At 44.0% G+C, this 25,660-nt stretch overlaps 1 protein-coding gene across 2 annotated transcripts in view; it reads right to left on the reverse strand.

Moving 5' to 3' along the window:
- The window catches only part of WWC2 (WW and C2 domain containing 2), a 209,296-nt gene extending 193,026 nt beyond the window's left edge, over window positions 1-16,270 (reverse strand). The window contains exon 1 of one of the 2 annotated variants that reach the window (XM_044760694.2): window positions 15,967-16,270. In XM_044760694.2, the coding sequence (XP_044616629.1) occupies window positions 15,967-16,097 (131 nt within the window). In that variant the 5' untranslated portion in view covers window positions 16,098-16,270. The remainder of the gene's footprint in view (window positions 1-15,966) is intronic. The other variant, XM_044760695.2, reaches the window with a different exon arrangement.
- Window positions 16,271-25,660: the final 9,390 nt, after the last annotated feature.

Raw genomic sequence — 25,660 nt, forward strand, 5'->3', positions numbered from 1 at the left:
TTCAAGACCATTCTAGCTGACAAACGTCAGCATATATGCGTACGTGAGCATGTGCACGCGGGGTTCAAATCAAACGGAATCAGGGCAGAGATCTTTCTATTTCAGCACCCGTACATCTTTTTTATCAACTGATAGTATTTCATGGTGCGTGCCACGATTATTTAGCATGAATAGTGGTATTTTTCAATAAAATTTATATATATACACACTCTTTCAGGCAGCTGACCTTGTGACCTTGAAAACTCTAAAACAACTGGCTTTCCAACAAACAGACTCTTCATTTTCTTCTTCGAGATCAGAAAAGGAAAATCAGCTTTTCTGTTTTTGAGTCCCCAAATTACTAATTAACTTAGACGGATTTAGTCTTAAAGTAGTAAAAACATCCTTTCTATACATGCAAAGGTCACTTTTCATCTCCAAAGATAGGACACCCCTTCTGCTATCTTGATGAAACCAGAGATTTAGATGACTTCTATTTCCATAGTGACTTTCTCTAAAATCCATTAACAAACAAATTCAAGTTATTTGGATGGATTGCTTAAGAATTACATAATTATTACTATGGATGAATATCAGAATAAAGAATTTGGGAGTTGAAGATGGACTTTGGAACAAGACTTGAGAATAGTGGAAAGGAAATGAACTTAGTATCCACAAGGCATGGCCTTCTATGATTTATACATTAAAAACTTTCTTTCATGGGTTAAGTCAATATCCATCTAAAATACTACACGCTCATTCTAAGTTCCCACTCTTATATTTTATATCACCAAAATATCTTTTAGAATTAACATCCCAATACTGTATCTGTGTTTTTAAAACCGGCATCTTGACAAAAAATACAAAAATCCAATTTAAATTTTCAAAATCAAAAAATAAGACTTTTGTTTAAAAAAAGAATTCACTGTTTTCCAACATACAAAGTGCATGGCTAAAACAGGGATGCAACTGTGAGGAGGGGTTGACACCCCTCCTGAAGGTGGAGGGCTCCGCAGGGTCTTGTGAAATCTTGAAGGAGAAAGTGACGCTTCCTTCCTGTACGCTGTGTAAAGGACTAGCACTCCGGGGTCCTGCTCAGGAGTGAGCTGGGGAAGAGGCGAGAACACAGCAAGAGGACAAAGAGCGTCTCCTGGCAGAGTCCTGTATTCTCAGAGAGTGAATTAATGTCATTATCACTATAAACTCCTGAACCGACCATTCCCGGACCTCATGCCTCTAACTGAGGAGCTGGCTTCCTCATCCAGGCAAATTCCTAGCGCCCTTCTGGAGGGTGAATTCACGGAAACCCATCAAGCAGCCTCTACAGCAGGGCCAGGCCAATGCCCTCAATCCTCTTTCAATGGACCCACCTGTGTCCTTTACTACCACACTAATTCAGGTAAACACTGCTAGTTTAGACAGCACAAAGGAGCATAATCAAAATCACACAACAGAATCAAACAGCAAGTCTAAGCAATCACCGGGAGTCAGTAAAATCTAGGCTGAAGGAGGGCGGAAAGCAATGAAACAAATACCATCAGGACAAAAGAAGTCTTCAAGAATGAGATAAAGTGTTGTGTGGGGAGGATGGCAGACAAGGTTTAAAAAGAAAAAAAAAAAAGTTGGAAAGTTTCAGATAAGTCCTGGCCTTTCTATGCAAACCACTACACGCAGCTTCTTTCCGGCCACAATAGTAACCCAGGCAGACGACCAGCTAAAAGGACTCAACGCGGGCTACTAGCTGCAGCCCCATAAAGTCTTTCCTCATTTGAATAGTATTTTAGGAATGTTTTGTCAACGTGTCCAATGATTATTCACTTCTACTGCATTCTTCCCTTCCCCAGGATAATTATGGTCATAGTAACAATCTACTTTATAGGCAGAACACTCACAACACTAAATGGTGACTTTCTTTTTAACCTGTTAAAATTCATATATTTATTTGTCCACATTTCCTTAAAAAAGGAAGGTTAACGTTAACAACTGTTGCTCATAGCAACACAGGAACAAAAGATTTTTCACATGCATAATCTAAGCATTTATTTAAAACTCACAAACTTGAATCTCAAACCAAGTCAAAAGTAGAAATGTAAGAATATTAGATTCCCAAATAGAAGCAGATACACAATACACTGTTCAGCCATGACAAGACAAAAAAAAAAAGTGCAGGACAAGGAATGTGCAAGTTGAAAGATTCCTGTATAAGCACCACTTTAGTGACTGCTTGTATTCTTCCAGGTGAGTTTCATGGCATAAGTAAAACAGACAAAAACACACCATGCTCCCTCTTACACTTCCCGTTGAGCAAGGCTAGAGCCTGAATCCAAATCTAAGCAGTGCAAAGCAAACTACAACACAACAATTTACAGGAAGAGATTATTTTTCCTCCAAGACTTAAGCTCAACTACAAGAGTCAAAGTAAAAAAGAATTAAAATCCAGGTCTGTAATTTACACATCTGTGGTGAAATCAAGGCATTCTCACACAATAGGTCACCCATCAGGGTTTAAATCAATGAAAAAGAGCGAGCTCTAGGAAAGAATCTGGAAGAGCTGGGACTCAGTGTTATCGCTCTGAAAATTCTCCATCCTTAATAATCAGTTCACCTGTCCTCAGTCGGGGGAGGGGACATGGGGGTGCAGGTGGCACATTTGGGAAAGAGATGGTTCCACAGAAGCCTGGATTGGGAGAAGGCTGTGGTACAAGGTCAAAGGGCTTTTAGAACCCAAAGACAAGGATAAAGAGGATTTACAGCATATCAGATCCCAGCCTATGAAGGAACTTAGAGCACTGGCATAAGGCAGAAGTGACAGAATCAGATTAGGCTTTACTTTGGCACCTAATACACACAAGACGTTGTGCTGGGTGTCCTGCGAGGGGGCATAAAGAAATAACAGCGTGCATGACTTGACCAAATGAAGCCTATCAACTAGCATGGAAAAATTTTTTTTAAATTCTGAAAAAGTAATATTTCAACTTGAAGAGTCAAAACACTACACATTTAGTTTTAATAAAGATGCTAAAAACAAGCACCGTAAGAATTGAGGCACTGGAAGAGTATGTGTGGCTAAGCTGTTAAGGGAAGCTTCAGGTGATGAAACTTCACTAAGTCCTCGAGGGTGGCTATACTTCCAACCCCAAAGAGGAGGCCAACTGCCTTCTGAGCAATAGTCAGAAGCCGCACATAGTCAAACGCACAGCTTTGAAATCAGACAGACGTGGGTTGAGTTCTGCCACCACTGCTAAACAGCTCTGCAGCCTTAAGACAAGTAACTTAACCTGTTAAGTCTTATAAGTTTCCTAAAATGGGGGCAATAATGGTACCTATCCAAGGTTTCATTTATTCAATAAATATTTATTAAGAGCTTGCACACAACTAGACACTCAAATACAACAGTGAACAAGACAGACACACTACCTGTCCTCAGGGAGCCTGAGATGACATGCATGAAAGGCTCAACAGATGCTGCCTATATCATCACCATCATCAGCTTTGTCATCGTCACCTTTAACCCAGCGGTGGGATGTATAAGATATGTTCCAGTGAGAACAAACAAAGCATCTTAGCTGCAACAAGGTTTCATTAAAGTACACTGGCATGCTTTAGGGCTCAGCACCGGGACCTCTTCTTTTTCTTCTCTCCCCGGAATCTCATCCCATCCCACAAGTTTAAAATACTATCTGTGTATACCCAAATTTGGTATCTCCAGCTCTGAGCTGTCTCCCAAACTCCAGACTCTATATCTAACTGCCTTTTAGGTGTCTCCCTACGTATGTCTTAATAAGCATCTCAGACCTATAAATCTGAGATTACTGATTCAACTGGATACCAACCAACCATATTCCTCCCTTGGTCTTTCCCATCGGTAAATCAGTAAATCCTTGATTCCTCTCTTTTCGTCATACCTCCCATATCCAAAGCATGAGCAAGTTCTTTCACTTTTACCTAAAAAACATATTCCCAATCCCCTGACTGCTCTCCTTTGCCAAAGCCATCATTCCAATTCAAGATCTGATTGTTTCCTACCTAGAATATCTCACTGCAATAGTTTCTATGATTCCTTCTCCACAGAGCAGTGATCTCTTTTTAAAAAATGGATAAAGGGGCTGGTCCTGTGGCCCAGTGGTTAGGTTCTCATGCTCTGCTTCAGGGGCCCGGGTTCACTGGTTCAGATCCTGGGTAGAGACCTACACACTACTCATCAAGCCATGCTGTGGCAGCATCCCACACCGAAGAACTAGAATAACCTACAACTAGAATATACAACTATGTACTGGGGCTTTGGGGAGGGGGGAAAAAAAGGATAAGATCATATTACACACACACACACACACACACACACACACAAACCCCATCATTCCTCCATTCAACTCAAAACTCTCCAACGGCTTGCAAAAGCCCTGAAAATGCTGATGGTCTCCCAGGCATACATGATCGGACCCCTTCTTACCTCTCTGCCTCATCTCGGAAGACCCTCCTCCCTCGGTCTCTGCACTGCAGTCATGCTGGCTGCCTTTCAGTTCCTTGAACACACCAACATCCCTAGCACTTCAGGACAGTGCAGTCCAACAGAACTTTCTGCACTGATGGAAATGTTCTAATCTGTACATGCAGCTACTGAGCACTTAACGTGGCTAGTGAGACTGAGGAACTAAATTTTTAACTTTATTTAATCTTGATTAAATAGCCACATACTCCTGAAGCTAACACATTGGACAGTGCAGCACTCGGACTCTCGCCTAGCCCTACCCTCTTGCTGGACTATTCTCCTCCCAGGTCCTCACACCAGAGGCTCCTTCTTTTCCTCAAGTCTCAGCTAAATGTCAGCTCCTCAGAATTGTCCTTCCTGACCCCCACCCCCCAACCCTGCCGGCAAAGGAGCTCCCATTGACACCCTTTAGCACTTCACCGTGTTTATTTTCATCAGAACACTTTCACAACTGCCTTTATAATTTGTCTCCCCAAACTACAATATAAAATCCATGAACGTAGGGCCTTTGCCTGTTTCATTCAATGCTATGTCCCCAAGACATCTGTGCTTCGCATACAGTGTTTTCAATACGTGTCTGACAAATGGTTGAATGAATAAATGAGTGAGTGAATGACTAGGGAGTTAAGTCAGTAAAAGCAGACTGGGGACAGATTATGGAGGCTGCTGGAAGAAAGCAAGGGTCCTTCAAGTACTTACATTTCATTTACATGGGTACTGGGCTCTGAATGTTCCTAAGGGCCCTGGGGGGACAGGCAGCCTAAGCAGAGAGCACAGAGGAACTGTGCACAGGCAAAGCAAGTCTCCATCCTCGGCTGACTTGAAACCAGTTTGATGAGAACATTAGTGATGCAGACACACAGATGCTCCCTAAGCAGGAGACGTTAGGAAATCTCTCAAGAATGTATCTGCACACACTCTACAGGAATACCTGCAGGGGAAAGGGGGCTGAAAGGGGCATCAGACAATCACGTTAGCTTTGTGTCTTTGGAGCTGCAATAGCAAAGCAGGGCATTAATGCTATGTTAAACCTTCAGCCAAGTCAAATACTGGTTTATAGACATGCTGTCCTCTGAGAAATGTCACGAGCTGTGTCGCTTAGAAAAGGGGGAGAGGAGGCAACAAGGGGAGAAAGTGAATGATCTGTTTCTAACAAGTTCAAACACCCTGACAATCAGCAGAAAGGGAAAGAATACATAGTGTGGACAGAATTACTGACCAGCCTAAAAAACCTAGACAAACCTAGACCTAAAAGCTGACAAACTGCTAACCCAGGGACACCACGTACAACACGGATTCCACACATCCTTCACCGTCACAATTTAAAAGGAAGAAGACTGGCATTTTAATTTATCTCTATTATAAACCATAATCCTATGGAAAACTGCAGAGCAAAGTTTTGCACTAAATGAAACTGTGTGCTCTTCAAATCTTTCGCAGTAAACGTGGTCTACCATTCTCTATACTTTACTGAGTATTGGTGGACTTAATTACCATCCTATAAAATGGAACAATGTCAGTAAAGTACACGACACATTTTCCGCGGTCTATCACTATCAGGATATTAATCAGGAGTTTACAGCAACACATCTCTAAGTCAACCTTAACTGCTGTTGTCAGCACTCACATGCAGAGCTGGTGACCACTCCAACCCACGCCACCTTGAGAGAAAACAGCACGTTCAGAAGAAGCAACGATCACAGCAAGGGAAACTCGCTGCCGGCCAACCTCTCACACGCTCACTTGTACAGAAAAACCAGCGACACTTACTTAGCTAAAAGTAAGTCACTGTTTTAGTAATCAAAATAACGTCTACATTTCTTTAAAATTAAATTTCTTACCTCCACCCCCAGCAAGACCAAAGTACATTAAATGTAAACCTCCGTTCAAATACTCCACTGGGACCACTGCAACCCCTGCTATGTCACAGGAGTGAATGATGGTCCCAAATCTTAACTCTGTTATTCCACGACTGCCCGCTTCCCGGCTGGCTCCATTTTCAACACTACTCACTAATATCTTCTCAGAACCATGATTTCCTTACTGACAGCAGAGTTAACAGTATCAGAAAAATTATTTACAGAGCAAAACAATTTTAGCCCTTCACACATCTTTGGAATACCCTTAACTGTGACAGTCACCAGCTTTGTGAAGACAACACGTGGAACTATTTTCTACTTGATAATCATCACCAATTCTGTGATTTTATAAATACTATCAATATATCACAGGAAACTATTAAAATAGATTACTGTAATATTTATACTCCCAACAGTAAACTGTAAACAAAAAGCTATGGTTCCTCCAAAAGTTCATTTTTGCCAGTTTTTCTCATGTCCCTATATACAATTCCAGCTACTTCAGAGAAGAATGGGTTTGGAAAACTTTAAGTAACACGCTACATTTCATTAGAAGAAAAGTGATTGACAAATCAAGGTAGCTCCTCAAATCCAGCATCCGCGTCTGATTCATTTTTATACTACACAGTGCCCAGAGTCCCAGTTATTTCTGAAATAAATGATCGATGATCATTGATAAACATGCTATTTTATCATATAAGATTTTTTTATATTTCTTTTAAATGTTTACACAAAATATTTTAAAGACTTTATCATCTCACTTTATATCAGAGGTTGGCAAACATTTTCTGCAAAAGGCCAGAGAACAAATATTTTAGGATTTGTGGGCCACGTACAATTTCTGTCACCTGCTCTTCTTTGGTTTTGTTTGTTTACAACCCTTTAATGACATAAAACCCGTTCATGGCCAGAGGGCCATAAGAAAAGAAGGCAGCAGGCTGGGACTGAGCCCTTGGGCCATAGTTTGCCCATTCCTGCTTTTCACGTATACCAAAACACCATAATTACATAGTATGGCCACACGCTGACTAAAGAAAAACCCTTCCAACGGTTCTGTCTTTTTTTGTAATTTTGTTTAAAAGACATCTTTTTAGAACAGTTTTAGATTTACAAAAAAAATGCAGTTACTACAGAGTTTCCATAGCCTCAGTTTCTTCTATAGAATGGTACATTTATTAAAATTAATAAACCAATCTTGCTACATTATTAACTAAAACCCATACTTCCTCCAATTTCCTTAGCTTTGACCTAATGTGTTCTCTCTGTCCCAGAGTCCTACCCAGGATACCATACCACATGTACTCATCACGTCTCCTTAGGCTCCTCTCTGCTGTGACCTTCCTTGTTTTTCGCTATAATGAAAGTGTTAAGGAGTACTGGTCAGATATCTTGTAGAATATCCTCTATTAAGATTTGGTGGGTGTTCTTCTCATGATTGACTGGGGTTATGATTTTTTTGGGGGGGAGAAAGACCACAAAGAAAAAGTGTCATTGTCATCACATCACATCAAGGGTACATCAACATGACCTATTACTGTTGACATTTTTCTTTTTCTTCCCCCCTCCCCAAAGCCCCAGTGCATGGCTGCATATTCTAGTTGAAGGTCCTTCTAGTTCTTCTATGTGAGCTGCCGCCACAGCATGGCTACTGATAGACAGGTGGTGTGGTTCCACGCCCAGGAACCGAACCCAGGCCACCAAAGCAGAGCACGCCAAACTTTAACCACCAGGCCATCTGGGCCGGCTTGATATTTATCTTGATCAACTGGCTGAGGCAATGTTTGTCAAGTTTGCTCCAAGTGTTCTTTTAAAAAATAATTAATAAAAATGAATTTAATTCTTACCATATATAACTAGCTAAAGGTTTTAAATGTCAAATCATTTTGAATAAGCTGGCCATATACATATGCACACACATTATGATTCATTATCTACGTGACTCACATCTATGCCTCATACAACATATCATATTAGAGATGAAGACAAAAATTAATATGTACTTTGCCAGTATATTCTAATTCCTCTCAAAGCTTCTTCCTCTGCCTATCAAGAAGGAGGAAGGTAACCATTAGGCTGAATTAAAGAGACAATGAAAAATGTAACGGACAATACTCAAATACTCCATTTTTTCTTTTTATTATTGACGTGTAACTGACATACAATATTATATTAGTTTCAGGCGTATAAGACAGCAATTCGACATTTATACCCATTACAAAATGACCACCAAGTAAGTCTAGTAACCATCTGTCACCATTCAAGGTTAACACAATATTCTCGTCTACATTCCCCGTGTGGTACAGCACATTCCCGCGACTTACTTGTTTTATGACTGCAAGTTTGTACTCCTCGATCCCCTTCACCCATTTCACCCACCAAGCCCCTTCTCCTCTGGCAACCATCAGTCTGTTCTCTATCTATGAGTCCGTTTTTGTTCTGGTTTGTTTGTTTTATTTTTTAGAGTCCACATTTCTCTCACTTTTTACATGGTGATTACACAAACTAGATGGTAAGCAACCTGAGCTGGGACCAAATCTTATCCATCTTTACATCTCCTGGAGTCTAGGGCACCCAGCTGGCTGACACGATAAAAACTGCTGATTAATTTATATCTACAACTTCAGTATTAAAATAATTCAAAGCACTCAGATATAGGAGAAAGGGAAGAACAACATGAGACTAAAAAGAACTAACCTCTCTTCCCTGACTCTTTCTTGGTCAAGTAAGAAGCGAGAGGACAGAAAAAGGTGGGGAGAGTGGGGAGGTCTGAAGGCAGGAATAACAGGGGAAGAGTGGGTCTAACCAAGGCAATCGAAACCCTCTGTAGAGGGCAATGCATTCAAAACCACCCCCGAGAGGGGCCGGCCCGGTGGCGCAGTGGTTAAGTGCACACGTTCCACTTCGGTGGCCCAGGGTTCACCAGTTTGGATGCCACGTGCGGACATGGCGCCCCTCATCAAGCCATGCTGTAGCAGGCATCCCACATGTAAGGTAGAGGAAGATGGGCATGGATGTTAGCTCAGGGCCAGTCTTCCTCAGCGAAACGAGGAGGATTGGTAGCAGATGCTAGCTCAGGGCTAATCTTCCTCAAAAAAAACCCACGGCCAGAGACAACCTCGTGCCCACTAGACATGCTTATAAGAAAAACCCCAGAAATGAAAAAGCATTGGTGAGGACGTGGAGAAACCAGAACCCTCAGACATCTGGTGGGAATGTAAAATGGCGCAGCCGCTGTGAAAAGTAGTTTGGCAATTTCTCATAGAATGACCATATGACCTAGCAATTCTACTATACCTAGAAGTAGAATTATATATCCAAGAGAAATGAAAACATATATTCATACAAAAATTAAACATGATTGTTCACAGCAGCCTTATTCATAATAACCAAAAGTGGAAACAACCCAAACGCCCATCAGTTGATGAAGGGATAAACTAAGTGTGGAATATTCATACAATGGAATATTATTCACAGTCATAAAAAGAAATGAAGTACTGATATATGCCACAACATGGATGAACCTTGAAAACATTATGCTAAGTGAAAGAAGCCAGACACAAAAAAGACACACATTGTATAATTCCACTTATATAAAATGTCCAGAATAAGCAAAACCATGGAGAAAGAAAGTAGATTAGTGATTGCCAAAGGCAGCAGGGGTGGAGAAACATGGAGAATGAGCTCTTAATGGGCACAGGGTTTCTTTCAGGGGCGATAAAAATGTTCAGGAATTACATAATAGTCACGGCTGCACACTGTGAATATACTAAAAATCACTGAATTGTACACTTTAAAACGGTTAAAGTGGTAAATTTTATGTTACGTGATTTTTTTATGTCAACAAAAAAATAAAACAAATAATTGGGGGAAAACCACTGAAGACACTGAAAACATTCTGAACCTATATATTTGGCAAATCATTATTAACCCACAACTTAAATATATACTGTGCCTTTAAAAATCCCTTTCCCAGACTACATACTTCTGTGGTAATTTCTCCAATAACAGGAACTTCAGAAATGGGTGAAGAAACTAGTCCAAAATTCTAACAAGAAATCAGTTCAACCAATTGCAATCAAGTTCACAGGACCGGAGCAGGCACAGACTCAGGCCCTGTCTCAAGGAATTTACACTGTCTTAGGGCTCACACTGTTTCCTACCACCTCGGTAACTCCCACATCAGCAAAATGAAGCTGGCCTCACCCTTCTATAGTGGTGGCATCATTTTCCTACAACATTCACTCAAAAAAAGTAAGAAAGCGCCACTTACAAGGCACCATCTCCCAGTTGCTCAGGCAGGCGGTGCCCGGCCTGGTCAGGCTGCGGGCAGCTTCCACACCTTTCCTGGCGCGCCTGGGCTTCCCCACGTGAGCTCTAAACACCGGCTTACCCGAAGGCCACACGCCACAATGGCTGACTATGTAACTCGACAACTTAGCGATCTGCAGCTCTAAAAAACATTACTTATTTATAAATAATAGCCTTCCTTGAAAAAGCAATTATTGTCCTGAGTCTTTCAACAAAATTAAACTGCAAACTATGGATTATTAAAGTCACTGAAGAAATCTTAGCTGTGTACCAAGCAACTACAGCTCATTCCAGCAAGCACTATAGCAAACTCTGTTGAAAACAAGAAATATTTCTTTGGGAATTTTTGGAAGACAGCATAGTTTAGTTTAAATTAGTGCTTCCCAGAGTGATTTTTTAAAAAACCTTCTTTTAACAACCTCTCCATATTTCAAATACTGTAATCACTCAAATAATTCACAGTAGCCACTTGGCACCCAGACTCGGAGCCTGCTGGAGAGGAACAATTTCCAGAGATCTATGACAATAGGAGCTGGCATTGAGACTATCAGGGCTGATTTTGTTTTCTTTCCTCTTATAAGTAATTCACACATTTATACTGTTAGTCAAAATGTAGCAGCTTAATTCTCTCATTATTTTTAATTTAATTGGAAAACCAATACTCTCTGGTTGTTGGTGGTTATGGGTATATTTTTTGAAAGCCCAACAATAAGAAACTGGAAATAAGAGAGCAGCTCAACTAGTATTCTTTCCTTAATTTAACAACTTTCTCCATCAATTGACCCAACCAACATTCAGTTAACATCCACCATATACCGAGGACAAAAAAGCAGGAATTAGCAATCCGGTCTCTTGAGGAGTTTACACTCTAGAGCAGGTTTAGCAAAGTTCCTTGCTTTGACTTTGAAAGAAAGATCCTAAACACGTGCCACAAACTGGACGTGGAGAGCCAAAAGTTAACTTTGTCATCAATGACGCCCAGCTGACATCCTCTTCCTCCTCACTGTCACCCTCCCTATCCCCCAGGATTTCTTTCCTTAATAGAAAGTACAGGCTGCTCAACATCTGACCCCAGCCGTAAACCAAAGATTATGGTCTATCAGCAAGTTTTAATGTAAAGTTGCTTTGTTCTGGTGGTAAATCTTGTAAGTTCAACTAGACAAGTTACTGTATCTCTGGGTAACACTCGATCCAAGGACAGAAAAGGAGCAGAATGCTACCGTGAGTTTGTAAAACCACTCAAACCGTCTCTGAGGCCAGCTCACCTTAGCCTCCCACCCCTCCAGAGACAAGGAATCTATCCCACCTTTTTCACCCATGTTGAACATAGTTTGTTTTTTTAAAGCACCCAACCATTTGGCCATGATCAATGGCCCACCATAAACACCAACTGGTGAGTCAAAGGGTGTCCATGGTGAACAAAATAGAGATGAAAGAAGGAGTCGACCTGCAGAATATCACACTTCAGGAGGAACAGGCCCTTGTATGGTGGGGGGGGCGGGGGGGGGGGGGCGTGGAATGGCAGCAAGGAATCACAGATGGAGAGATCTCCTCCGGACTAGTGAGGGGGCAGGAAGAGGGCAGAATCAAAACTGCCATAGCAAAATTTTAATCTCTTCAGGGATGAGACAGAGCCCTTAACACTTCCGCCAAACAGAACTTATAATATGCCCAAGAGTACACTGAATTTCCAAGTTCTACCAGGACCCGCACTGTGGTGCAAGAGGGTCAACTTGATGGGTCCCCACTCGCTCTCCCAAGGCATTCGTGAACCAGACCCTAAGTGCGGCCAACTCAGGGATAACAGAACATAACTGGCTGACAGGAAGCTTTGGAGATCAGAAAAGACTGGTCGATCAGCCTGAAAAATCAACACTGGGCAAGGAGGGTCTACTCCACCCAGAGACCCCCTGAGCACATCCAGGCGTCCAGGCAGTCTAGGGGAGCGATCAAGGACACCAGCTCTAGAGTCGGACTATCTGGCTTCAAGTCCTGGCTCCACATTTAACAGCAATGGCAATCACTCTGTGACTCAGTTTCCTCATCTGTAAGTGGAAGATGACAACAGCACCTGCCTCCTAGGACTAATGGGAGAACAACACGAGATCACAGCTCCAAAGCTCAGCACATGGGCTGTGACAGTAAACACAGAGGAAAAACGTGCTAGTATACCAACTATTGTCAGACATAACCTGAACTACCACCCAGTTCCTACACGGGAACGACAACACTACAACCACTACTATTTGGCCCTAATTATGAGCCCCCAAAATCCCCGTGAGGTAGGCGGTATTCACTTTAGAGTTGAAAAATGGAGGTTGAGAGTGATTCAGAAGCTCATCTAAGCTTACTCAGTTCATAAGTGGTAGAGCAATAAAAACTCTGATCATGTCCTGGCAAAGTTTCATTATGTCATCTACCTCCAAAAGCTTAAAAGTATTGCAAAACAATACTTCAGTATTCTAAAATCACTACTTGGATGAAATTATGTTCTTGTAAAATCCCCCAGCCTTCCCCCACTAAATCTGTATAATTATCAATGCGATCAGACGTAACTGCACAAATTCTGATAGACTATCAAAAACACAAAACTCTTTTTCTTAACACAAATACAACTGGGTAAAATCATCAGGACCATTTTAATTAAATGGCTTTAAAAGTTCAAAAGTACTGCAAACCCACGGTTCACGAAGTCACTTTTCTTTCAGGATTTGTAATTTGATCCTGTAGAAGAATGGGCACACTCCAACGGGCCTGTGTAACATCTCTCTTTCCACAGGTTTGTTAAGTGTGTAACAAAACTGACAAGAGCTAACAGTTACTCCAAATATCCTCTCCCACCATCTCTTACACTATTTAGCAAGACTTAGAGACAGACACTTCGTTGCCCTAAAAGAGCCTACAATCAAATTTAAATTAAATAGGGGCCGGCCCAGTGGTCGAGTGATTAGGTTCGCATGCTTCACTTCAGCGGCCCAGGGTTTCGCCAGTTCGAATCCTGGGCGCAGACATGGCACCGCTCGTCAGGCCATGCTGAAGTGACATCCCACATGCCACAACTAGAAGGACCTACAACTTCGAATATACAACTATGTACCGGGGTGCTTTGGCGAGAAAAAGGAAAAAGTGAAATCTTAATAAAAAAAAAATTTAACTAAATATGTCAATGTTGACTCTGATCTCACAGAATACCTTTTAAAATTCTAACACTGAGTTTTATATAACTCTAACACTGAGTCTAAAACTCTACTACTGAGTCTTAGAACCAAATTTATAAATACCTAAAAATCCATCAGCTTCAGGAAAAAAGTAATAATGACAAATCATCTTAGTCAAAAATGTTTGCCCCCATCAAATGAACTGGTTACCCAGTTTCCTGAAAACAGAGTTCTCAATAATTGTTAATCCATTAACAGCTTAAAATAAAAGACATGCTTAACTTGTTTAAGAAGTAGTGATATGGATAAGCTAAGCCATATAGTTTTATTTCACTTTCTATTTGCTTTACGCAGGCATTACATATTCTTGTAATCCTTGTTGGTAAACACAAGTGAGGCAATATAACAAGACATGTAAACTGAAGCTGAAGAGAACCTAAAATGCCTAAATATTTCAAGAATTCATTGCAATTTCAACAACTTGAAGTATCAGAAAGCAGAAAGATTACCACACAACTATAAAAGTCAAATATTTATACAGGTGCCTTAAAAGCGAGCGGTGAGGGCACACCATCCTCACTGACATTTACTATCTGTTAAGTAGTTTCAAAGTGCACTAACTGGCTTGGAGCGTGAAGTTTATGACAACAACTAATACGTCTGGAGAGACTGTGAAGGTGTGATGTTTGTCATAACTTTCATCAGGCCAGCAACAGGCAGCCTGGCTGAGGCAAGATGGAACCTCAGCACAGGTGCCCTTTCTCATTTCAGGAGCGAAACCTAAACCGATAGCTTCATGGATAATTTAATAAGGACCGTCCCATAAATTTATAATGTCATTTATGACTTTCTTATAATTGCTCTTTGACAGCTTTCAAAAAGAATATAGTTAGGATAAAAGTAAGTGAGAATATAAAGTATGACACTATTTCACCTTCAAACTGAGAAAAGGGGAATGCTTAATAGAGGCACCTGAAAGGGTTATAAAATCCTAAGGCCATGTTCCATAAAAAGCTGGGAAGAAGTTTCAGAAATGATAAAAGTCCAAATGTTGGAATTATCCCTAGTGATATATTATTTAAATTTACAACTAGGAATACCTCCTTAATGGACAATTTACACATTTACAATTAGGAAGATCTCCTATTATTCCCATAGTAATTCTAAATACTGTTTAAGAGATTTTCCTTTGAAGGGTCAAAAGAGACGAGATAGAAGTACATTTGTGAACATTCGGCTCAACTCGAGCTCCTGAACTTCTCAGACCATGGTTTTGTTACCTTCTCCTCCGCGCGGGAATAAAAAGTGTGTTGAAAACTACAAGAAATCACGCTAAGCTCAAGTCAGAGTTCCTCAACAACCAAGGTTCAGTTTCAACGTTCATTTCACTACCTCTTACTTCAAAACAGAATCTGCCCTTTCATGATCCGGGAGTCAGTTCAAGTTTCCAGGTGAAGACTAACGCTAGGCAGTGAAATCCCAAACAAGCGTTTCTAAAGTCTAAGGGGCAAAACCAACTACACCCACCACCAGGGCCCAGCGAGGAAGGGACCTCCATGCCCAGGACCTCCGGCCTGACTGGTGGCGCGCCCCGTCAAGAGCCGGCAGTCAAGGCGGGGAGCCAAGGACGGCCAGAGAGATGCCACAGGTGGCCTGGCCGGCTGGCTCCCCACCTTGCACCCAGGCCTCCTCCGGGAGGCCCGGGGCCGTCCCGCCTCCCAGGCCGACTGTGCCCTCCAACCTCAATGTGGCCAACTTTAGGCGCAGGCGACCTCGGAACAGGGCTCAGGTGGCCCCTCTGGGTCCGTTAACTGGACACGCAGTGCCAGCCCAGACCGCCAATTCCACCTCCCCTCGGGGCCCGGAGCGTCTAAAGGTCCGGAGGTGGGGGGGGGGGGGGGCATCGGGAAGGGGGTGGGCAAAGGGGCCCTGGAAGGGGCGGCTCCACCCGGCCCCCTCCGGGGCGCCGCGCCGGCTGACGCAGCCGGGCTCGGGCGGACCGTCCGCGCCTCCTCCCCCGGACCCCTCCCGCAGGCGCCCCGGGGCCGGCGACGCCCCAAGCCCCACGCCCCCCGCGCCGCGGGCGCCGCCGCTCGGCCGGGTCTCCCGGACAACAGCCGCCGCCGCGCTTCCGAGGCGGGTCCCCGCGCCCACCCGCGGCCCGGCCGCCCACCTGTCCCGGGGGTCGATCCAGCTGGTCCTCCTGGTGTTGTGGTCGATGTAGAAGACCTTGCCGTCGTAGTCCCTGGCCTCCTCCCAGCCCCGGGGTAGCGGTAGCTGCCCGCTCCCGGCCCTCCTAGGCATGGTCGGCGGCCTCGCCGGCGAGCGGCGCCTCCATAGGGACCGGGCGCGGGACGCGGCGGGAACGCGACTGCCGGCCCGGCCGCCGCACCCGACGCGGGCGCCGGCGCGGGGCTGCGGGGCGCGGGGCGCGGCGGGGCCACGCGCGGGGGGCGCCTCCGGAAACCCTGCTCTCGGCCCCGCCGGGGCTCAGTCCACCATGTCTGCGTCGGAGCGAGCGAGCGAAGCCTCCTCCTCCTCCTCCTCGCGGCCGCCGCCGCTGCCTCCGCCTCTTCCTCCTCCTCCTCCTCCCCGGCCCCCTGTGGCCGCCGAGGGTCGCGGCGCCCAGGCTGCCCGAGCCGCCGCCGTCTGGGCTCGGATCCGGGAAGCTCGGCGGAGCGGCGGCCGCGGCGGCGACGGGCCTCCTCATTTGCATGCGATTAGCATGCGCCCCGCCCCGGGCCCGCCCGGCCGCCCCTCCCCTCGCCGGGCTCATCTGCATGCACATTCCTCGCCGCCACATTCCAGGGCTTAACCCTGCGGCTGCCGGCCGGCTGCGCGCGCCCGGGCGTCCGGCCCGCGCCAGGCGGGGGAGGGGAGCGCGAGGACCAGGTGGGAGGGCGGCGCGCGCAGGAATGCACGGCTCGCTCCCTCCCCTCGACCCGGACTGTCTCCCTCTGGCCAAACGCCTCGGGGTTTTAGAGTTTCGGGTCGGGAAAGATAGCTAAAGAGCAGTCTCCAGCACCTTCTCGACCTCTTTCCGTCTTCTAGGGAAACCACAAGACTTTGGAGAGGAAAGGGGTGGGGGAGGCTCTCCTCGGAGGAAAAAGTCCCAGCAAACAGCGAGGCCACAAAGGCTACCCACGCGGCGCCCTGAGCCCCTTCGGAAGCCCGGGGCGGTTCGGGGCGGTGGGAAAGTGTGAAAAGCACCGAAAACTCTTAAAAGCGTGTCCGGGGCGGCGTCGCCCCCGGGGCCTCTGCAGGGCGCCTGGCCCTCCGTGACCTCCGCCCAGAGGCCGCGGGCCTCGCGGCGGAAAGCGAAGGCGGGTCCCGCAGTCCGAGAGCGCCGCGACACGCCTGCCCCAGCGGCCCGCCGGGGGAACTCCAGCCCGACCCTGAGAGGCGACCGGGACAGTCCCCACCCCCCCCCCCCCCCCCCGCCGCCCGCCGCACGGGCCCGGGGCGCGGAGGCACCGGAGCCTCCCCGCCGGGTCGGGGCGCTGCACCCGCGGGGCCCGGCCGGCCACCGGGGCCCCTCTGCCGCTGGCCTCGGCTGCAGGGGCTCAGGACAGCTGGACGTGCACGCATCCTGTAACCGGTGTCTTCCGTCCAGCCCCCGCCTGGGAAGTCCCCCCGCCCGAGTCCCGCCGTGGCCTAGAGGGTGTGGGCGGGCAGGCTGGAGGGAGCCCGCGGTGGCCCGGAGGCCAGGCCTTCCTGGGCCCTGGATGCGCCTGGGATGGAACGGGATCTTCTCTAATTCCACAAGCATTTCTTTATTCAGCAGCTACTATGTAGTGGTCGGCACCGAGGAGGTGCCAGACCTCAGGCTCCGGGCAAGACAGTGCCAGGAGCTGCCGGACTGGCAAGGCCTGCACACAGAGTATTCAGTGTCTCTCCCAGGTTCCAAACTCCTCTCCAGCCAGGTCTACACCACCGTCCCGATTCATATTCTTCCGGGTTACTAAGCAGCTTCTTTTAAAGTAAAACACCCGAGGAAGGTCCCCGAGCTCAGTCATTCACCTCTTGGTGTGAATTCGCTTAATCCTGCCAGCTAAGGCTTAATGACTTCTCCACCTTGTGCAGGACACAGCGTGGGGCAGGGGCTTTCTGAGGGTTGGGGACATCCTCCGCCCCCCACGCCCACCCCTCGGATTCACAGACCCGTCAGGGAGTCAAGCGAATTGCGATTTACTACAGCGCGGAGCTGGCGCAGTGCGGTTTGGGTAGCAGCTGCCCGGAGAGGATGGGGACGGCCTTCGATGCCCAGGCCGTCGGGGCATCTGCGGTCTATCTTGAAGGTGGAGCACGGTGGTCCTGGAGAGTGAGGATGGAGGGCCAGGCTTGGAACAGCTTCCTGGCGGAGACTAGACCTGCCTTCTCCGGCGAGTGTCTCAGAACGGGTTGTATTTGCACTTGGAGCGGAAACTAAACCACCGGAAACTCCGGAGAGCTCACCGCTCCAGGATAGGAGCAACAGGAGGGACCAGGAGGTGGGGAAGGGAGTCACCCAAGACGAATTCACTCACTTCATCCTTGCAGGTCTTCCTCTTTACACCCTCAGCAAGGAGAAGCTCCCGTTCCCGTGTTCTGCCCCGCTCCATTCGCCAAAAGGTGGCCACACAAGGCAAGCTTCTCTAGTTCCCAATGAGATGTGACAGCCTGGTGGGTAATCTGAAGGTTGGACTCCTGAACGCCGTGAAAAAGATGAGACCTGTCTGAAATTAATCTTCCACACTGCTGAGTGAACCTGCTGTTGCTTAGACTGCTGTACCCTGGGCCACTTGCAAGGCCAGAATTTGTTGTGGAATACTGAGAACATCATTCAGCAACCCAGACAAACCATCCTTGTTTAAACCTTACTTCCTGGCCGTTTTTTCCCCCCAAAACAATTAGAAAATATGTATTATACTAAAATGTCTGCATCTTATTACTGAAAAAAAAAAAACAAGAAACACACTTTGCTGTTGCCATGATTTAATTTGTTTCACTGGGATGAACAATGGCACAGTACTTCTTGGCGTCGTTTACAACTTGATAAGCTTTCAGATAAACATTTTTACCCAACTTCTAACACCGATGAGAAATCCAAAATAAGCACACAGCGGTAAATGGCATTTATTGTTCCATAAATCTTGAGACTTCAAAAAGGGACGCTAAATAGACAAACAAAACTCCAAAGCAATTAAGAGACAATCTCACTTCTTCTCTCCCGCTGGTTGGCACAGGAAACGTTTGGTCACACAAAAGTAGTTAAGATGACAGAAGGGAAAGTCACCGCTCTAAGACTTTTTGTCTTGATCCAGTTTGAACTGAGCTGTTCTGAGTTCACACAATTTACACAGCACCATCCCTTTGGAGAATTTCTAATGGTTAAGACAATGAAATTGCATTTCCTTTATATTCACATCTGTAAAAATAAAATAAATATAAAGATTATCTGTATTTTATGGATGGATACATTTAGATTTCATTTGGCTCCAATTTATCATTGGCAAATGAAGATGCTGTGATCTGCTGTGCTGGGTCCCAGGCTCCCCCCGCCCCCGTCTGTGGAACTATCTACACCAGCCACTGAAGAGTCTGTTTTCTGGTCTTCAGCTCCCTGTCTCCTGACTTTACATCTTCTGCAGGTCTCATAGTCTGTGGGGATGAGCTGCCCTTAACAAACCTCCCAATGTCAATGTCTAAATCCTGGATGGCAGGAAAATTAGTGATATCAAAAACAGGAGCAGAGAGTGAAAATTACGTCAAAAGAGAGTTAGTTATGTCTATCCAAATTTAAAATATATGTAATTTGAATCCAGCAGTTCCGGTGCTGTGATTTTACCTATGGATATTAAAGTTCCTTGAGTAATGCAAGGATGTTCATTGCAGCATGTTTGATAATAAGAAAACTGGGAAAACCACCAGTGTCCATCAGTCAGGGAGTGATTCAATGAATTATGGTACATCCGTACTCAGCAGGCATTTAAAAAGCATCAGATAAACATATGTGTGCAGATAAGGAAACCGTCCAAGACATATTAAGTGAAAAAAGCAAAGGGCAGAAAAACGTTTGCTAAATTCACTGGAAGTGGCCCAATCATCAATTGTAAATAACAGTGCAGTCTCCTATACACTTCCTTAATGGCAAAGAAGTCAGACAGAGATGTAGGGGAGTTTTTATAGAGAATGGAGGTTGTCAGGGAGGTCCTATCAAAGAAGTGTACATGAGGAAAATGATCCTTAAAGAAAAGAGACAGGGTGGAGATGAGCACAGACGTGATGCCAAAATGGACAGACATGGCAGGGCATGCTTGTGGAAAGAAATGGACCTGCCAAGCTCAAAGATGAATCTGGAGTGAAAGAGCCCAAGACTGGCTGGAGCCGTCTAGTTGGGAGGCTGGCGTGATAGTATAGGTATGAGAGAGATAAAGGTCTGGATTAGAAATAAGGCAACGGGGGATGAAAAGGAATGATCTGGCAAGAATTTGCTACTGATTAGATTAAGAAGGGAGAGGTGAATAGACTAGAAGGAGGAATCTGGCATGATTCCAAGATTTTAGGCCCTCAAGAGAGACTCAAATAGCTGGAAAAAATGAGGAAGTCCCAAGGAGGATCTGATATGGGGGTTGATTTTAAAAATTAGAGATACCCAGCAGAAAGTTAAAGATCAGGACTCAAGCTTAAACAGAAAGTCACGACAGCAAATATGTGGTGGGATGTTACCCATCTGAGAACTGAGGATTCAGGACAGAATCTTGGAAAGGAAATGCCAGTCTAAGTCAAATGGAATTAAGTAGCCCAGCTATAATCCTATTTCTGGCCTATCACTCTTAAGTAATTTGATATGATTTAGTTTATTTCTTTGTAAAATGTGGTCTCCATTTTCAGTGATGTGTGTAAGAATTAGTTACTGGTGTGTAAACCATCTCTGAATGAATGATTGTTATAACCTTTGTCGTTATGCTATTGAATCAACTCTGTAGGACAAGATGAACTGGTTTTCAATATTTTTATAACCCCCGGTTCCTCAAGGAGATCAGGGACTATATAAACTAGAACGCCTAAAAAAAGGAACATTCCTTTTTTCTGAATCAAACTAGTGACTTTTTGGGTTTTGCTTTTGCTCTTCTGCAATCGAACTGGTTAAAACAAATAACATCTCTAATTATTGTGAATAGGTAACCCTAGTCCACAATTTCTAAATTTTATTGCCTAGACAGTCCTTAACAAGACAGGCATGTGATCTTTAAGAATTCCCAGTGCTGGGCCAAACCAGAAACCTCAATTACCGTAACCACTTCCCCTCCAGTTATTTATTATATCAACACCTTAGGCAACAACAATCATTTCAATTCAATAGTAAGCAACATCAAACAGATTAGGTTTTACCTTATTCATTACAGATAGCAGACTCACATGAGCAAACTCTGGTTACTAAAAATATATTGAACATTTAAAAATCTGTCTTATTAGTATAAAGGAACAGAAGCCCAATGCCATGTTAAAAATGAGAGGCTCTGGTGCGGGCCGGTGGCACAGTGGTTAAATGTGCACGTTCTGCTTTGGTGGCCTGGGGTTCGCTGGTTTGGATCCCAGGGTTCAGACATGGCACTGCTTGGCAAGCCATGCTGTGGTAGGTGTCCCACATATGAAGTAGAGGAAGATGGGCACAGATGTTAGCTCAGGGCCAGTCTTCCTCAGCAAAAAGAGGAGGATTGGCAGCAGATGTTAGCTCAGGGCTAATCTTCCTCAAAAAAAAAACAAGTGAGGCTCTCTGGGGCCAGCCCCATGACCAAGTGGTTAAGTTCACGCTCTCCGCATCCGCAGCCCAGGATTTCGCCGGTTCAGATCCTGGGCGCGGACATGGCACCACTCATCAGGCCTTGTTGAGATGGCGTCCCACATGCCATAACTAGAAGGACCCACAACTGAAAATATGCAACTATGTACTGGGGGGATTTGGGGAGAAAAAAGCAGGGAAAAAAAAGAAGATTGGCAACAGTGGTTAGCTCAGGTGCCAATTTAAAAAAAAAAAAATAGCAAGGCTCTCAGAGGACATCTCTTGCATACTGTGTGGGGTGGACTCTTACAGTAAATATTTACCTACATTTTTTCTTATATAATGAAATAACATGAGGGGTTTTTTTCATTGTACCATCTTTAATTTGCTTTTTTTCCCCATTTCAACTTTAGAGTCTCTGAAAAACAGCTGCTTTAAAAGACGGGATTGTGTTCTCTCATTGCTATCTTTTAAAACAAGTATACATCTCCTTTCCTATCCCTCTGAATTTTCCACTGAAATTTTTGTTTCTACTTATTATTTATCAGTGTTTCTCTCTTTCCCCACTTCATCCTCTCTCTTCCCCTCAGTTCTTGATTCCCTGATGTTCACTCAATGCTGTGAATTTGGCTTTAAGAAATTCAGCTACAATATAATCTCCCCAATTTGTCTGATTTGGGGATATTCAAATTGAAAAGGAAAAAAAAAGGTCTATGTAATAAAACATATTCAAAGAAATATATTTTGCCAATTAACATATGGAAAGGTGAGAAGGTGCTCAATGTCATTGGTAACCAGGGAAATGAAAACTAAAACCACAATGAGATTCATACAGACTCTATATTGGCAAAAATTGTAAAGTTTAATAATGTTAAGTGTTGACAAGAATGTGGAGCACCAGGAATTGTCATCAATAAGGGGTGGGAATATAAATTGGTTACAGCCACCATTTGGCCTTATCTAGGAAAGAGGAGGACATCCACATCCTACAACATGGTGATTCCACTCCTAGGTACATCCTTAGAGACACTCACACATGTAGGCATAAGATCACAGTCAAAAGTGTTTATAGCATTACTATATCCAGTAGCCCAAAATTGAAGCATGCAAATGTCCAATAAAGGGTGTAGTGGATAAATAAATTGTAGTATATTTCAACAATGGCATACAATATAGCAATGATAAAAGAATGAACTAGAGTTACACAAAACCACTTGGGTGAATCTTTATAAACATGTGTTGGATAGAAGAAGCAAGAAACAAAGTAATTTGTAAAGTATGATTTCATTCCTATAAAGTTGAGAAAAACAGGTGAAAACCAAACCATATTGGTTAGGGATGCAAACACAAGAGGTAAAAGCATAAAGGAAAGCAAGGAAATAATTATCACAAAGGTCAAGATGGTGCTTTCTTGTAAAGAGAGAGATGATGAACTTGGGGGAGAAAACATGGGGAGGGGAGTTCTGATAATGTTCTGTGTTTCCACCTGTCTGTTTTATACTTATTTGTTAAATTATGTGTGCATATGTTATACACTTTTCTATATGTGTCATATTCCTTCCTCTCACTCTTTCACACACGCACAGAAATACCATACTGTTTTTTTTCTTTTTTTGAGGAAGATTAGCCCTGGACTAACATCTGCTGCCAATCCTCCTCTTTTTGCTGAGGAAGACTGGCCCTGAGCTAACATCCATACCCACCTTCTTCTACTTTATATGTGGGATGCCTGCCACAGCGTGGCTTGATAAGCGGTGCGTAGGTCTGCACCTGGGATCCCAACCAGTGAACCCCGGGCCGCCGAAGCAGAATGTGTGAACTTAACCGCTGGGCCACCAGGCTGGCCCCTAGAAATACTACAGTTTTATATTGAAGTGTGAGAAATACCCAACGCCTGTCTTAACACCTGCTTTACTGAAGAGATGGAAATTTTACTTATAATTAGCACTTTTAGTGTGTGACTGAAAATGCCGTACTGAAGGTTATTCTTTCTAAGAGTTCCCTTGTTTATTTACTCACAGATTTGGAGACTGTAAAATAAGAGCCAATTAGAATAATTCTGGAAAACAAAGCTATATCCTTCAAATTGTTATCCTACATCAGAGATTTTGAAAACCATAATAAATTATGCACAACAATAATTCTACCCAACAGATGCTTTAGCTGGTTTCTAACCACTTTCAGTGTTAAAATGGCCTGAGTACTGTTGCCCTGGGGTCCTAGGTGGTGGCGGCAATGGTGGGTAGGCCAGAGGCGCCAGGTTCCCAGAATCGCACTGTGCATACCAGTTGTTGTAACTCTTACCCTTCAGCTCACCTCAGCTCTTTCTGCAGAAGATACCCAAATCACCTCTTCTAGTAGTTACCTAAACCATCAAATCACAAAATAAAACAAATTCCTCACTCATTCAGTCAACATTTATTGAGAACTGATTGTGAATGGCGTTCTGAAGACTAAAAGGTGAGTGAGAACAAGGCCCCCACTAGATTGCCATACTGATTCTCCGGATTTGGGTATTCCCATATAGCGTGCTGGTTTTATGTCTTTAAATATCTGTAATTTTGTTGGTGTAATACTGTCATTTTAATATTTTAAAAATAAGAAATCTGAACCGTTCACTTCTCGAGACACACCCAAGAGAGTTAGACTCTACTTTTCGTTTTGAAAAGTATGAAAACTACAGAAAAATTGAAAGGATAATAAAATGAGTACCTATGGATCTGTCTTCCAGATTCACCAGGAAATATTAACATTTTGTCACACTGCTTTTCTTTCTCTGTCTATAAATAGAGGCTTTTTTACGCAACTATTTGAAAGTAAATTACAGATATCATGACATTTGATTCCTAAATACTTCAATATGTGTCTCCTAAAAATAAGAACATTCTCCCACTTAACCATGTATTATTATCAAACCTAAAAAATTAAAATTGACATAAAATATTATCTAATATATAGTCCACATTCAACTTGCCACAATTGCCCCAAGACATTCTCTATAGCTATTTGTTGTTTGTTTGATTAAAACAGGATGCTGTCAAGGACATCATATCACACTTAATTGTCCTGTTCCTTTAGTCTCATTTTAATCTAGAACATCCCCTGCTTTTTTGTTGTTGTTGTTAAACCTTTTGTGACAATGACATAGAGTCTAGGCCAGCAGTCTTGCAAAATATCCCACAATCTGGTTTTAGATGAGTTCCTCATCATTAGTTTCAGATTAAAACTCTTGTCAAGAAAACTCCATAGTTGGATTGTACACTTCTCACTTCATCACATCAGGAGGCACAAGATGTCAGTTTTGTCCCATCGTGAGTGATGCTCAATTTGACCCTCAGTGAAAGTGGTACCTGACAGGCACATCTGATACTATTTTAAAGGTATCTTTTCTCCTTTGTAACTGGTAACGCTCTGTGGGGTGATATTTTAAGACTGGATGAATATTCTTTTCCCCAACAAATCTTTCACCAACTAGATTTGGCATTTATTGAAGATCTGTGCCTACATACATCAATTATTATGTTAATGGTTCCCAAATGGCGTTTTTCCCTACATTTATCAGACAGCATTTGTATATGAAGAACTCCCCCTACCCCTTCCTGCCATTATTGTTACTGTTTTTAATCCTTAGGGACTGATGGATTATTTTTTATTTAGTGTGTTATAATCCATTACCATCACTTTTTATTGTGGTAAAATATATAACAAAATTTACCATTTTCACCATTTTTAAGTGTATAGTTCAGTGGCATTAAGTATGTTACCATTGTTGTTCAACTGTCACCACCATCCATCTCCAGATAGAACTTCTTCATCTTCCCCAGCTGAACTCTGTACCCATTAAACACCCAGTCCCCATTCTTCCCTCCCCCCAGTTCCTGCCAACTACACCATCTTTTTCTTTTTTTTTTTTTAACGCTCAAATTGTCTCAGATTTGGCGGTTGGGAGCTCCTTCAGTCTGGCTCCTGTGTCTTCTGATGTATCCCCATTATTCTTTGAGCATTTCCTTGTTTTCTGGCACAAGAATGTACTCCAGGCTCCTCTCCCGCTTTCCCTGTTCCAGAGCTTCCATCAGCCATGTCTCCAGGGACCTCAGTTCCT

The sequence above is a fragment of the Equus asinus genome, chromosome 27, assembly GCF_041296235.1.
Source record: "Equus asinus isolate D_3611 breed Donkey chromosome 27, EquAss-T2T_v2, whole genome shotgun sequence".
NCBI lineage: Eukaryota > Metazoa > Chordata > Mammalia > Perissodactyla > Equidae > Equus > Equus asinus.